The sequence below is a fragment of the Anomaloglossus baeobatrachus genome, chromosome 1 (assembly GCF_048569485.1).
Source record: "Anomaloglossus baeobatrachus isolate aAnoBae1 chromosome 1, aAnoBae1.hap1, whole genome shotgun sequence".
NCBI lineage: Eukaryota > Metazoa > Chordata > Amphibia > Anura > Aromobatidae > Anomaloglossus > Anomaloglossus baeobatrachus.
In genome coordinates, this window is record NC_134353.1 from 723,810,073 (window position 1) to 723,825,499 (window position 15,427).

The 15,427-nt window shown below is 43.6% G+C and overlaps 1 protein-coding gene across 2 annotated transcripts in view; it reads right to left on the reverse strand.

Annotated features, from left to right (window-relative positions):
- Window positions 1-15,427, reverse strand: part of ADGRD1 (adhesion G protein-coupled receptor D1) — a 1,069,475-nt gene that overhangs the window by 451,714 nt on the left and 602,334 nt on the right. For both annotated transcript variants that reach the window (XM_075341810.1, XM_075341809.1), the window contains one exon: window positions 2,872-2,975. In XM_075341810.1, the coding sequence (XP_075197925.1) occupies window positions 2,872-2,975 (104 nt within the window). The remainder of the gene's footprint in view (window positions 1-2,871; window positions 2,976-15,427) is intronic.

The following is a 15,427-nucleotide window of genomic DNA, read 5'->3' on the forward strand; positions in this document are numbered from 1 at the left end:
AACCATGGGCCTCCCCATCAGGAGAATACCAGCCTGCAGCTATCGGCTTTATCATGGCTGGGTATGAAAATTGGGGGGAACTGCATACTGGTTATATAAATAATTTATTTAAACAATTTAAAAAAATTAGCATGAAGTCCCTCTTATTTGATACTCTGCCAAGATGATCCCATGGCTGGGGGCTTCAGCCTATATCCATATGCTTTATCTGTGCTGGGTATCATAATATGGAGGGAACACTATGCCAGTTTATTTATTTTTACACTAGAGATACGCAGACAGTATGTGTGATTCCAAACAATCACAGACGGTGTCACACAGGGTGGGGGGGGCGAATGCTAACTGTAACCAATCACAGATGCCGGGACTGCCGGTGGGTGGGGGAAGCAGTGAATATGTATAAGAGTTAATGAGCAGACCTGGAAGTAGTATTACAGCTGCGCAGAGACTGGTATGTCCTGCTTTAACCATATTGCTTCCTTTTTTTTTTTTTTACAGTGATTTCCCTTGCTAATCACAACCATGCCAGACCTTTATATGGTTCTGATTGGATGGCGTCTGCAATGTTGTAAACATCAACAGTTACCAAACAAAACCCGACTTTGCTAATTTTTGAGGAAAGTGTTTGTGATTCTGATCACAACCGGAATGAGCCAAGGCTCGTGCCGATATTGATATTGATGAACCTTTTTCGAACATGTTTACTCATCTGTAGTTAAAACATTACTGGCCCCATGGTTAAAAGGTAGTTGAGAGGAGACAACATGACAAATGTCTGATCGCAAGGGCCACCATAGGTAGGCATCCCCAATCACTATCAGCCCCATGGATTGATTTGAGCAGTAGGGAGCAACACTCAAGTACATTGAAGTTCCTCCTCAAACAGTTACTGGACCGCCGGTATATTGATAGAATCCATTAGTATTTTATGAATAAATGATAAATGTATTTTAAGCAACATTACACGCAAAAGTGTGATGCCCTGACAAAATCAGGTTGTCACAGAAGACTGCATCCATCTTCCAGATTCAGGATTCCCTCCTCCTTGTCCTACCAACACAACCCCACATACAGGTACATACACCAGCCACAAAAGCCTAGTCACCCCTCCCTAGACAATAGGGACACACCAGTGGGCGGGGCCAGGCAGATAGTGACACCCACCTAGGAGTCCTGAGGTGTCACGGGGAGGGAACAAGTCAGATAAGCTTGGACAGTGGAAGTGAGAGGAGTGAAGTGGTAGTTGGGGGTTGTAGCTCCCGGACTACCGGACTACCTGAGCTGACTAGGTGGCAGACGGCAGAGCAGGGCCACAGGCGACGGAGACCTTAAGTGGACCCGGGCAGGGTTGTAGCCCGCTGGTGCCGACAGCGGGAATCCGGTCCGGAGGCCGTGCACAGTCGGGGTACCTGGACCCTAGGGCAAGGACAGCTGCAAGCACCTTTCCAATTAACCAGCAGGGGCCAAGATTCCAAGTCTTGTCCCACCAGCAGCCCAGATAGAGCAAGACGGAAGCCCAATGCAGGGGATAGGGCATCTGCAAGTGCCTGCAAAAATCCCAAGGGTCAGATCTCGCGGGCCACAGATCTCACAGCAAAGGCACCGGGAGTGAACTTTTCCCGTTTCATGCGGAGAAGTCAACACACGAGACACCAAACTAGAGTGCAGGAGGAAGGGACCCTGTTCTGTTCACCAGTGTGCGGGACCCGAGCATACCCCTCCGGAGGCTACCAGTAGCCAGCACTTGGTTTACTTTCTGGACTCTGTGTGATTTATTCAAAAACAGTGAGTACACTGGTATTATCCGGTCCAGCCTGCAGACTGTATCCCAGCATTCCACTCCACCTACACCTGGGCCCCAGGACAACACTTCCCCTACCCATGGAGGGGATACCATCCTGCTGCCCCATTCCATCAGCCCCGGGTGCCCCATACCAAGGCAGCAGCAGTGTCACCAACAATCACCGCAACCCACGAGTGGCATCACTGGCAAACTCTCCCCTGTAAATAACCCCTTTATTGCATTGTGGGTGACGGGCTGCTGCACGAGCCCCGGATCCAGCTGCCACTCGAGCCACAGCCACAACCCCGGATCCGAGTGTCTCGAGTAGCCCCCCCTGCCGTGGTCTGCGCCCCCGCCCGCGACAGAAGCTAAACGTTTTTTTAAGGAGGGAAGTACCCATGTCACCTACAGATTGTCCCACCTGTTGTCCCCACCAGTCAAACATAGTGTCTATTAGCAGCTTGCTCTCTGTACAGTGATCATTATAAACCACATATAGGACCGTCAATAAGGAAGTTTAATAAGGACCCGCAGTTCATTATCTCTGCACATGGATAGTATACCAGCTCCAGGGAGGGCTGCTGCTTGGTATGATGCAGCCATCTAATGTCAGGTCACATTGATCCACATTGGATTCATACAGTTCTTAAGAACATATTTTTCTGTACTTGGCAAGTACAGTAAATGACTAGATCTTGCTTTTTTGACCTACAGTGATTTAAAGGCCTTTTGTCCACCAGAATTGTTTTAAAATGTCCTCTTTACAGCAAATGTTCTATCTCACTAACGCAGCTGAGCAGAGATAATAGACAGGAGCTCTAGAACATGCCATGAAAGCAAATGGAAAACTCCTCTGATCGGGAAATTAAAGCAATTTGAGCAAAATCACCCAGCTGTTACAAATATATAGGCAAAATCCAATTAAAGGACTGGTGAGAATTAATGGAATTTATGATTGAGAGAATGCTAAACTTATCGTGCGCTGCTAGTCTGATATGTGAACACACATAAATCTCAGATGGTCTTTAAACAGTTATATTTGCCTAGGAAGGAGCAAAGAAAAAAATAATATAATAAAAATTACTTACGAAAGTATAGCAAATGTGACCAGTGTAATTGCCAGGCAGAAAATGGACAGGGAACAACCAATGTAACTGATGGAGGACAGCGCCACCTTGTGGGAATGTGAGAGCTGTGTAACGGAAAGAGAAGAGAAAATACTCATTAATTTTAGTTTCGTTTAATTTGGAATTCTGACAAGTTTATCAATTTAACCTTAACACTCCAATCAGCACTAATTGTCTTCCTATGCATACATTATCACAGATATGCCTTCAAACTAAATCCTTCTCTGCACAACTCTTTCAGTCATTTTGAAGTGCATCACATATATAGAGCATCACATAAAGCATACCATGAAGGATTCTTTTTTTTGTTTTCTCACCATTGAAAATGGGCAGTTTATCCCATCAAAGACCTGACTATAATTATTGGTTTCAAATATCCCAAATACAAATGGATAATATTTCAGATTGATCTATTTTGAATCTCAAGATTCATAAAAAAATACTTAATTAAAAAAAAAATGTGTGGGTGTTTTTCATGGTGTTTTCTTAATCCTTATTCTTTTTTATTTACTTTGTGCAGTCAGAAGTTATACTTAATAGGTTGTCCACTATAATAATGCTATTGATGTTCTTTCCAGAGGATAGCTCATTAATACCAGATCAGTGGGGATCGGACCTTCGTCACTCCCCTGATCAATTAATATCAGATCAGTGGGGGTTGAACCCCTGTCACTCCACCGATCAGATAATATCAGATCAGTGGGGTCGGACTCCTGTCACTCCTCTGATCAGTTTATATCAGAGAAGTGGGGGTCAGACCCCTGTCACTCCTCCGATCTGCTAATATCAGATCCGTGGGGTTCAGATTCTTATCTCTCCTCCGATCTGCGAATATCAGATCAGTGGGGGTCGGACCCCTGTCACTCCCGCGATCCACTAAAATCAGATCAGTGGGTTTCAGATCCTTATCACTCCTCCGATCCATGAATATCAGATCAGTGGGGGTCAGACCCCTGTCACTCCCCCGATTTACTAATATCAGATCCGTGGGATTCAGATCCTTGTCACTCCTCCGATCTGCTAATATCAGATCCGTGGGGTGCAGATCCTTATCACTCCTGCGATCCGCGAATATCAGATCAGTGGGGGTCGGACCCCTGTCACTCCTGTGATCCACTAATATCAGATCTGTGAGGATCACATCCTTGTCCCTCCCACAATCAGCTAATATCAGATCAGTGGGGGTCAGACCCCTGTCACTCTTTTAATCCACTGATATCAGATCCATGAGGATCAGATCCTTGTCACTCCCACAATCAGCTAATATCAGATCAGTAGAAGAGTTTTACTAATGTTTGTGGCTAAATCAAAGTGGCTAGAAGGACCTTGCTGATGTCATACCCATATGACCAGAAGGGGCGGGGCCTCAGCCAACATAGCTGATACCAGGAAGCAACATTTTTTTTATGTTGGCCAAGACCCCGCCCCTTCTGGTTACATGGGTATGACATCAGCAAGATCCTTTAAGCCACAACCATTAGTAAAACGTTTTTATAATAGAATTAGCATAAATAAAAGATAGGGGGAGGAACAACAGACAGGGGGAGGGAATCACTATCAAATCCCACCCCAGCTATTAGCAGCTGCTGCCAATCAAAAAGCTGTAAATTTTACAAACTTTACTTGGTGTGTGTTTCAATAACTATACATCCGATCTGACAACTAAAGGTATGTATAGAATCAGCCTGATAGCGCCAGTATAGCACTGGCTTTAGGATATATAGGAAAATCCTGGTGATTGGTGCACTTTAAGAAATGCCAACAAAAATCCCTGTAAAAGCTCAAAAAGATTTCAGGATACTGAAAAAGCAGAGGTTCAATGTACTGCTTTCTTGATTTATTGTACTTAATCACCCAAGCCTGGGCAAAGTGACTTGTTGCCACTTTCCTATGGCGCTTTACTGTTGGTTGGGAGAACTGGGGTGTCTATCCTGTGGGGTGCACTTATATAGTGCTGGGTCTGATCTAATAGTATGGGTGTTATCACTAGGCTGTAAGCCAGACACTGTGCATCACAGGTACCTGTGTGACTGGTGCCCTATGCAGGTGTCATTTGTTTGCATGTCTAATACCAGCAACCACCTCTTCCATAAATTGGTAGGTTGTGAGTGATTGTATCATCGGTATTCTGCACCTGTGTTACCCCCACCTTTATCATGGAAGGCTGTTTGTCTTTCTGTGATTTTTATAGTTTATGTCCTTTTCTGGGAGACACTTTCCAATGAACCCAGTACACTGGGTAAATACCCCGGTTGTGTTCTCCTAAGCTTTGCACCTGGTGTGTAAAGGATGACCAAATGGCAAATTGTTGTCCAGGGCTTTTGAACACACTTAAGGCCATGTGAGCACATTGCGTTTTTTCATGCATTTCTGCAGCGTTTTGAGCTGCAGCATTTTAATGCAAAATTGCATGCGCTTTGATTTCCAAGCAAAGTCTATGGAAAATAGGGCTTTCTTGTGCGCACAATGCTTTTAAAAACGCAGCGGTTTTGGTGTGAAAAATTTGTCAAAATCCCTGCGTTTGAAGAAGCAACATGACAATTGTTTTTGCCATTTTGGCAGCGTTCTACACCCATTAAAATCAATGAGTTTTAGAAAAACACTGCCAAAATATTAAGCAGTGCATTTGCACTGCATTAGTGTTGCGATCCGCATGTTTTTTTAACATAACAAAGGCAGGTCTTTCGCCTTTCTCTCTCTGTCGGTCGGTCTCTCTCTCTCTATGTTTCTATCTCTCTCTCTGTCCATGTCAGTCTCTCCCTCCCACCCCCTCTTTCGTACTCACCGATCCACGATCACCGGCGCGGCGCTGCACGGCGTTCACACAATGGCGGCTTCTCTTTTGAAAATGCCGGCCGCTCATTAATCCATCACGTATTCCCTGCTTCCCCCGCCCACCGGCGCCTATGATAGGTTGCAGTCAGACACGCCCCCACGCTGAGTGACAGCTGTCTCACTGCAACCAATCACAGCCGCCGGCAGGCATGTCTATATTGACCAGTAAAAAAAAAATAATTAATTGAAAAAAAAAAAAAGGCGTGCGGTCCCCCCAATTTGGATACCAGCCAGGGTAAAGCCACACGGCTGAAGGCTGGTATTCTCAGGATGGGGAGCTCCACGTTATGGGGAGCCCCCCCAGCCTAACAATATCAGCCAGCAGCCGCCCGTAATTGCCGCATCCATTAGATGCGACAGTCCCGGGACTTCACCCGGCTCATCCCGTATTGCTTTGGTGCGGTGGCAAACGGGGTAATAAGGAGTTCATGGCAGCTGCCCATAGCTGCCACTAAGTCCTAGGTTAGTCATAGCAGGGATCTCCCCGAGATAACTTACAGGTTAAACATGGAAGGTAAAGAAAATAAACACACACATCCAAAAAATCCTTTATTTGTAATGAAAGACAAAAAAACACCCTCTTTCACCATATTATTAACCCCTCAAAAACAACTCCAGGTCCGACATATCCTGGCAAGGTCCCACGACCTGCTACATCGGAAGCTGACAGGAGCAGCAATAGAACACTGCCGCTCCTGTGAGCTCCATGCAGCAACTGAAGTGAGTCGCGCGATCAGCTGTGCTGTCACTGATGTTACTCGTGGCCACCGCTCTAAGGTGGAGGACTGCAGCTGTGGCCGCGAGTAACCTGAGTGAAAACACAGCTGATCGCGCGGCTCACTGCAGTCACTCAGGGGATTTGCGATCACAGGTGAGTCCTTCACGTGTGACCGCAAATCAAGCCGCGGCACATGCACAGAGCCGCGCGATCACAATGAAGTCGGGTGAAGTTCATCCGAGTTCATTCTGATCGCACGGCTCTGTCTCGCAGCCAGCCATGCTCTTTTTGACAGTGCGGTCCCACTTGGCTCTGCTGCAAGTCTATGGGGATGCTGCAGAGCCGAGTGGGACTGCACTGTGAAAAATGTGCATCCTGGATGCTTTTCCCACTCTGTCTATGGCAGAGCAAGCATCCAGAGCACATGAATTCTCCAGGAATGTGCGCATGTGAGCTTTTTTGGCTGCGTTCTGAGACGCACAGGCAGTGACTTAAGCGGGGTTTACATGCTGCGATCTCGCTAGCGAGATAGCAAGCGATCGTACCCACCCCCGTCGGTTGTGCGACACGGGCAAATCGCTGCCCGTACCACACAACCTCGCTTACCCCGTCACACGGACTTACCTGCCTAGCGACGTCGCTCTGGCCGGCGACGTCACACGGCAGACATCCAATAGAAGCGGAGGGGCGGAGATGAGCGGGACGTAACATCCCACCCACCTTCTTTCTTCCGCATTGCTGGTGGAGGCAGGTAAGGAGATGTTCGTCGCTCCTGCGGTGTCACACACAGCGATGTGTGCTGCCGCAGGAACGATGAACAACATCGCTAAAAAGCAGAAAACGATTTTTTGTTTCAGGACGACCTCTCCGCGGCCAACGATTTTGACCGCTTTTGCGATCGTTTAAGGTTGCTCATAGGTTTCACACACTGCGATATCGTTAATGACGCCGGATGTGCGTCAAAAACACCGTGACCCCGACGATAATTCATTAATGATATCGTAGCGTGTAAAGCCCACTTCACACGCTGCGGAATACAATGAAACATGCGCACATGGCCTAAAACAGTAAAAAAAAAAAGTCAAGAGGTGAATTGCTCTTTGTATTAGGGCTCTTCTCCCTGGCTCTGTACAAGCTCTGAGCTCTCAAAGCCAAGGAAGTACATTGCAGCAATATGGAATCAAACCTAAGGCCTCATGTAGAAGTATTGAGCTATAGGGACACTATACTACCATACAGGCTTCATCCACATGGCTCTAACCAGATTTATAACACCTAAAAAAATTAGAAAGTCTGCACCTCTGCCTAGAAAAACTAGTAATCACATTTATCAATAGATGGAAAAGACCAGTCATTAGCTAGGATCATAAGATTAATAAATCTGTACAAATGATTTGCTACATCGATTCTCCCAAATATGAATCATTATTATTCACTGCAAATCTTCAGCCGGGTGAAATGAATCTGTAATCTCTTATGTTGACGATGAAAATCCTAAAGCTATACACGGGATATAATGTGCAAGAAATTAGGAAGGTCGGCCCCGGGCTATGTTTATGCCCTTCTACAGATAAACAATAGGAGGCATAGAAATATCCAGCCTCTCTAGATACCAGATAAATATTGCCTTTGAGAACGCACAGTGAAGAAACAGCAAACTCTCAGCTTCCACAAATCTCCTTAGTGAAGGCAACAATTTGGAATTATTTAATAATTTATGTATTAATCAATATAGTGCTTACAGATATACAGTGAGCCATATTGATCTGGCCGAGCTGTTTGCACATCGTAGACAGAGAACATTTTATAGCCTGTTTAGTCGCTATTTCCGGTGGGAAACTCCACGCTACCTCAAAACGTGAGTTTCAATAAATGATTCCTTTAATATATGAACTGTAATAAGAAATGGCAAGGTTTATATTATCACGCTATTTCCCTCTAGACTGAAAGATTAAGTGCATACAATGTATGGCAGCTATTCCTGTATAGTAATAAAATTCATGTATAGTCAGACTTTACAGGTTGATTAAAGCAGGGACTTTGATTTTTTTCAGCACTTCTGAAGACCAGGAGCAGTCATGATTTTTTCGTCATTACTTATATCACCTACATATTCAACGGCAGTTGGATGAGCAAATTTTACCAAAAAAAGTAAAAAAAAATTGGCAATTCACATCATGCAAATTCAGCCATTTTTCTGAACTGTGGAGGGCTGAAAAAAAATACTCATCACACCGCTCACCTCTCTGATACCCCATGCATCCTCTACGGCTCAACTGTCATCTTAATTCGGATCCAGAGCTTCCAGCACCTACTAGCCTACAGGCATGTCGACGAGTGTCGGCCAAGGCCGAGTCAGATGACATGTCATGAATAGCTGAAGAGGAAGCATGGAGGACCAGACATAAGACAGGGCAGCAAGAGAAGTCAGTGGTGAAGTGTTTTTAATTTATATTTTCATCCCAGGTGTGTTTTCCTCTGGGGTCTCCACAGATCCTAATTCATAAAAAGGAACCTTCAATGCACATTGAATAGCTTTAATGTCAGTCAAACAAACTGCTGAATTAGAATTTTGGCATATTTACTCATCAATAGCTATTTCATCTGAAATATATTAAGACATCAGTATGTTTCTGGAGTTTGGGGGGAAAATAAAGTACCCTAATAAAAATAATTCAAGGATATGGACATTACTATTATTATATTTTATTTTTTTATTTTATTTGAGGGTAAAAATCAAAATCATTTTCGCAGTTGGGTTTCATTAAACAATATGAATGTTTTAGCTTTTACAGACTCCTTGAGTCTTTTAAAACTACTGGGTACTGAAAGCGTTAACTAATCTGTTAGACTGCCCATTCTGACCAGAGTTTGTAGCTTTTATCTGTCTCTTGTGGCTCCTCTGTTGATTTATGACCACATCAAAGTGATGTAATCTGTGGTAAAAAAAATAGGCACAGGGAAGAGCAGTAAAGGATAGATAAAAGAGTTACAAGCGCCCTGTCAGAATGAGCTCACCGACAGATTCAGTTAAAGGGGTTGTCCATTATTTGGACATCCCTTTCTCATTCCTCATTTGCCCCATCTGAAATAGAAGAAAAACTCATACTCATACTCACCTCCTGTGCCAGCACCATCCCAGCAATATTGACACTTGCGCTTCGGGGTTCACATGAGGTTATTATGTTTTGTGAGGTGAACACCACGCCCATCACCACTGGCTTCAGTGTCCCCACCTTTGAACATATGAGTAATCAAGAGGAAGTGAGCAGCCAGTGACAGCTCTCACTACCATTTGATTACTTATAAGTCCAAAGACAGGGACAGTGAAGCTAGAATTGATTGGGCTCGGCAGTTGCATGACGTAACAACTTAATGTGATCCTTAGGAATGTGAGTGCTGACACAACTGGAACAGCACCCGTACAGGAGGTGAGTATGTTTATTTATTTTAAGGGGGGCAAACATGGGGAATGAAAAAGGGTTGTCCACGTAATGGACAACCCATTTAATGAAGCCCTCCCATCCAAGTTTTTATCCTCTTAATATATTGAGTCATAATATTATATAGCACTGTGAACTTACAATTCCTCATTTATCCCTTCTACCCAGTTAATTCTTCTCTTTTTCATTAGGTCTATGACATTGTGATTGAAAACAGACTGGCTAAATCCATCTAACTTCTATGTAAATACAGGAAGTTTCTTTTCCCTACATGAGTCATCATTAGAACTACAAAACTAGGTCACTGAAAACACTTTGTAGTTTGTAGAGAGATCCTGCTTCTACATAGAGATTAATAAGGATTCAACTACTCTGTTTGTTGCACATGATGTCATAGACCTATTGGAAAAGAGAAACATTAACTGGGGAGAAGGGATAAATGAGCAATTGTAAGTACACACTGCTATATATTATGATGGCTGAAATATATTAAGAGAATAAAAACTTGGATAGGGAAGCTTCATTAATCTCATTATGCCATCAGCAATAGAGAGTGGAACATAGAAGCTCTGAACAGCAGATGGTGCTACATTTTTAATGAAACCTAATTGCAAAAATTATTTTCAGCCCAAAATAGATCCATTAGGTAAAAAAAAAATACATCAAATGTGTACATATCTATTCAGAGACATCCAGAACATATCAATTCAATGCATCTGTTGCACTAGTAGGATTTGAACCAGGACCCAGTACCATAATACAAGATTAGTCATCAAGATATAATTGTTTATGTAAAAGTGTTCAGTAAGTTGCAATTAAAAAGTACAAGAATATAGACAATTCCACTTTGTATGAGGAACCCTGGAAATGGAATGTAAGGCTCCTGGTACCTGATGCAAAGTGTGTGTAAGGGCCTTCCATCTACCATGTGTTAATGTAAGAACTACCTCTGCATTCCCTTTATCTAAGCCACTGGAGCAACTGGAGTCAAATTAATCTCAATAGGATCCACTGTAGCATTACAACCCTGATGAAATAACATAATCTTCTGATTAGGCCCCTTTCAGACATCTGTGTTTAAACATGTAAAAGCCACAGGTACTGGTATAGTCATCTGTGTGACATCTATGTGACGTCCGTGTGACGTTCGTGTTTGCATACATGTGACAGGTACTGGTGAAAAATGCTTGATACTGAAAGAAATGTTTTTTATGTGTAAAAGATGGACAAAGCCTGAAAAATTATAGATAGATATAGAAAGCTTGATAGATAGATAGATAGATAGATAGATAGATAGATAGATAGATAGATAGATAGAACACATAAACAGATAGATTGAACAGATAAAATAGCTAGATGTAAAGAAAGAAAATAATGAAGAACATAAAATAGACAGAAAGAAAGAACAGATAGAATAGTTCAATAGATATAGAGGTAGCTAGCTTGGCCAGCTGTTTTGCAGCATTTTCATTTTTTAATTAAAAAAAATGACGTGGATCCCCCACCCAATTTTTATAATCAGCACAGGAACAGCAGCTGCATGCTTCAACCCTCAGCTGTCTGCTGTACCTTGGCTGGTTATTAAAAATAGAGGGGATCCAGAGTTTGTTTTTTCATTTTTTTATTTAAAAGAAAAAAAATGACATGGGGTCCCCTCAGTTTTCCCTAAAACCAGCCAATGTACAGCAGACAACTAGCTGATATTATTAGGGTGAGAAGGGCCATGGTTATTTGTCCCTTTCCAGCCTAACAATAGAAGCCCGCAGCCGCCCTAGGAGTGGCGCATCCATTAGATGCGCCAATTATGGTGCTGGACCTGGCTCTTCCTGTTGCTCTGGTGTGGTGGCAAATGAGGTAATATTTGTGGGGTTGATTCCAGCTCCAGCTGGCATTAAGCCCTGGTATTAGTAATGGATGACACCAAGCAAACACCCCCATTACTAATCAAGTAGTTGAAAGGAGATTAAAAAAGTTTATTTTAACAAAAAAAACCCGACTCCAGCCCTTGTTCACCAATTTATTTGATTTAAAAAGAAAAATATACAAAAGGTCCGCTGTTATCCATTGTGAGGTCCCACGATGTTCCCCAAAAGACATAAAAAGAGCAAATTATTCAATAAATAAACACAAGAGACACCCTCTTTTCCAATATATTTCCCTGTCAAAGCCCTAATCTTGGTCTGTCGTAATCCAATTACAGGGGCCCACCTCGATCCCATACTGCTGGCACATTCAATGGAGAACCAAACATTCCCCTTTGATTGTGAGACCAACCCCTGCAGGCACCCACACACTGCTGTGTGTCCTTCTATGCAGTTACCTGGATCTCATAGGGTCAGCCCAGATCACTGCAGGGGCGCCCTCAGCAGTGTGTGTGGGCACGGCAGTAATGTCACGGGTTCATCGGAGTTCCCAATGAACTCCGATGCCCCCCTAACAGCACTGCACACACACTGCTTGCTGGATACTCACCTGTCCCCGCTGCTGCTGTCTCCAATGATGATGTCTCCGGTGATACTGTTGCTTCCAGGTCCATGGTGCAGTGAATATGCATGAGCATAATGAGCGGTGGTCGGAAGCAAGTGACAGCAGTGCCAACAACAGCAGAGCTGGAGTCAGAAGATTATAGAAAACCATTTTATTTCAAAGACATGTTTTCTCCAGTAAGTGTTACATGGATCACATCAGTGTGCAGGCTGTGTAACATCAGTGCTGCCGGAGAAAAAACGGACAAGTCTCCATGTGTACGTACGGGGCCACACGGTCCATGTGAAACAACGGATGTGAGTTAGCCCATAGGACAACATGGGTAAACATAGCATCCATGTTAAAAACAGATGTCACACGTACCTAAAACACGGACATCTGAAAGGGGCTTTAGACTGAAATTCTTGAAAATTCAGCTCTGCTGGTGTATCCACTGAAAGTGTTGAATACATGCCTGAGACAACTACTAAATGCCTACAAGTCTGTTGCTGATTTGATCCCCTTTATCTGTTTATCAAGAAGAGTGAGGTGTAACCCAGATAACCCTCTTATAGAAAAAACACACAGAACAATGGGCATCTAAGGCTTTAATATGACATTAATGCATGATATCAATCTAATTTGTAAATTACTGGCTCACAAAAAACCCGTAAAATGTAAAGGTGATAATATTAATGCTGCCTCTAATATGCTTCCTTTATATACTGTACATTGGAACAGCTTCACGAACATAATTCTATTCTACTTATATATTAAATGTAAATGATTAACAATAAGAAACAAGCCATTTACTTCTTATTCTGTTCTCACAGATACATGCGCTTCTTTCCAAGGCTTGTAACGCATTCTACTGAGCAAAAGATTTCTTCTAGCTATTTTATTATTCATGTAAATTCTTTCAAAGGGCTTTGTAAGCATTGTTCTTATTTGCATGAGAAACGGCACCGCACACGTGGAGGGACACCAGAGGAAAGCTTGACAGCGCACCTGCCACACATACATTTCACAATGAAACAATGTGGAGAATTGACGTCTATAAGCTAAAGGTCCCCATGCAAGTTCTAGGAGTGCTTTTGTCTAAGAGTTTTGACTGACAGCTGGTGCTTTGCTATAAGTAATATATGAACCATATTCACACTACACTGAGTGTCAAACCCAGACTAACTGCAGGTAAGAAATAATACCGTGAAACAATTATAACGTCAAGTACAAAGACGATAACGAGAAACATCCCTCGAATGTTACTGCTTTTTTTGTATAACACAATGCAATCTCCTCATTCTTACACATTACACTTTGTATGAGCGTTTCCCGGTGTAAAAAGTAGTAGCACAATATATAGTTGCTATATTTCATATTCCACAACCCTTAAAACAGCGATTTATGGTGTGTCCTCTCTATAAAGTTGACTCTAAGGGGTGCTTCACACACAGCGAGCTCGCTGCCGAGATCGCTGCTGAGTCACGCTTTTTGTGACGCAGCAGTGACCTCATTAGCGATCTCGCTGTGTGTGACACTGAGCAGCGATCTGGCCCCTGCTGCGAGATCGCTGCTCGTTACACACAGCCCTGGTTCGTTTTCTTCAAAGCCGCTCTCCTGCTGTGACACACAGATCACTGTGTGTGACAGCAAGAGAGCGACAAATGAAGCGAGCAGGGAGCAGGAGCCGGCGTCTGACAGCTGAGGTAAGCTGTATCCAAGATAAACATCGGGTAACCAAGGTGGTTACCCGATATTTACCTTAGTTACCAGCCTCCGCAGCTCTCACGCTGCCTGTGCTGCCGGCTCCGGCTCTCTGCACATGTAGCTGCTGTACACATCGGGTTAATTAACCCGATGTGTATAGCAGCTAGGAGAGCAAGGAGCCAGCGCTAAGCAGTGTGCGCGGCTCCTTGCTCTCTGCACATGTAGCTGCATTACACATCGGGTTAATTAACCCGATGTGTACAGCAGCTAGGAGAGCAAGGAGCCAGCGCTCAGTGTGCGCGGCTCCCTGCTCTCTGCACACAGCGCTGGTAACTAATGTAAACATCGGGTAACCATACCCGATGTTTACCTTAGTTACCAGTCTCCGCAGCTTCCAGTCGGCGGCTCCGTGCAAGCGCAGCGTCGCTTGCACGTCGCTGCTGGCTGGGGGCTGTTCAGTGGTCGCTGGTGAGATCTGCCTGTTTGACAGCTCACCAGCGACCATGTAGCGATGCAGCAGCGATCCTGACCAGGTCAGATCGCTGGTCGGATCGCTGCTGCATCGCTAAGTGTGAAGGTACCTTTAGGATGAGTGTGCAAACATACCGCCATAATCCTCAAGGATTAGTTCTCCCAGATCTACAAAGTTAAAGTGAGGGGAAGCTAAAAGTCAAGACACCCTCTGTAACACTAAGCGAAGGGGACATGACTTTGGGTGGGATGAAACTATAACTCCTGTAGCTTTGATATATAGCCGTGTAGATTTTAAGCAAGAGTGAATTTGCTTTAAGAGGAAGGAGCACAGTATGTCTACACCCAGTGTCTTGCAGGAAGGGTTGGACTATAAAGAGGATATAACTCTGTCATCTCTATCTCTCTCTGTCTCTCACCAGAAGAACTGGAAGAAACATTACCCACCCTCTCGCCCTGATGTAATCACTATCCTACAGCTCTTTATTTAACTATTTCTTCTATAGTAATGAGTGCCTTATTTTATTTGTTGAATGAGCCATGTCCAATTCTAACATGGCCATAAAGAGTTATAGATAGCATTAACATTCTAAGCCCAAGGGAAGGGCAACGCTTCAGCAGTGTGCAAAGCAGTAATCAAAGCAAAAGGTGGCTACTTTGAAGAACCTAGAATATAAGACATATTTTCAGTTGTTTCACACTTTTTTGTTAAGTATTTCATTCCACATGTGTTCATAGTTTTGATGCCTTCACAATTTTCAGAGTTATGAAAATAAAAGAAAACTCTTTGAATGAGAAGGTGTGTCCAAACTTTTGGTCTGTACTGTATATTATAGGCTAAAAAGTGTAATATGGTCTGGAATTTATAACCTGTCAT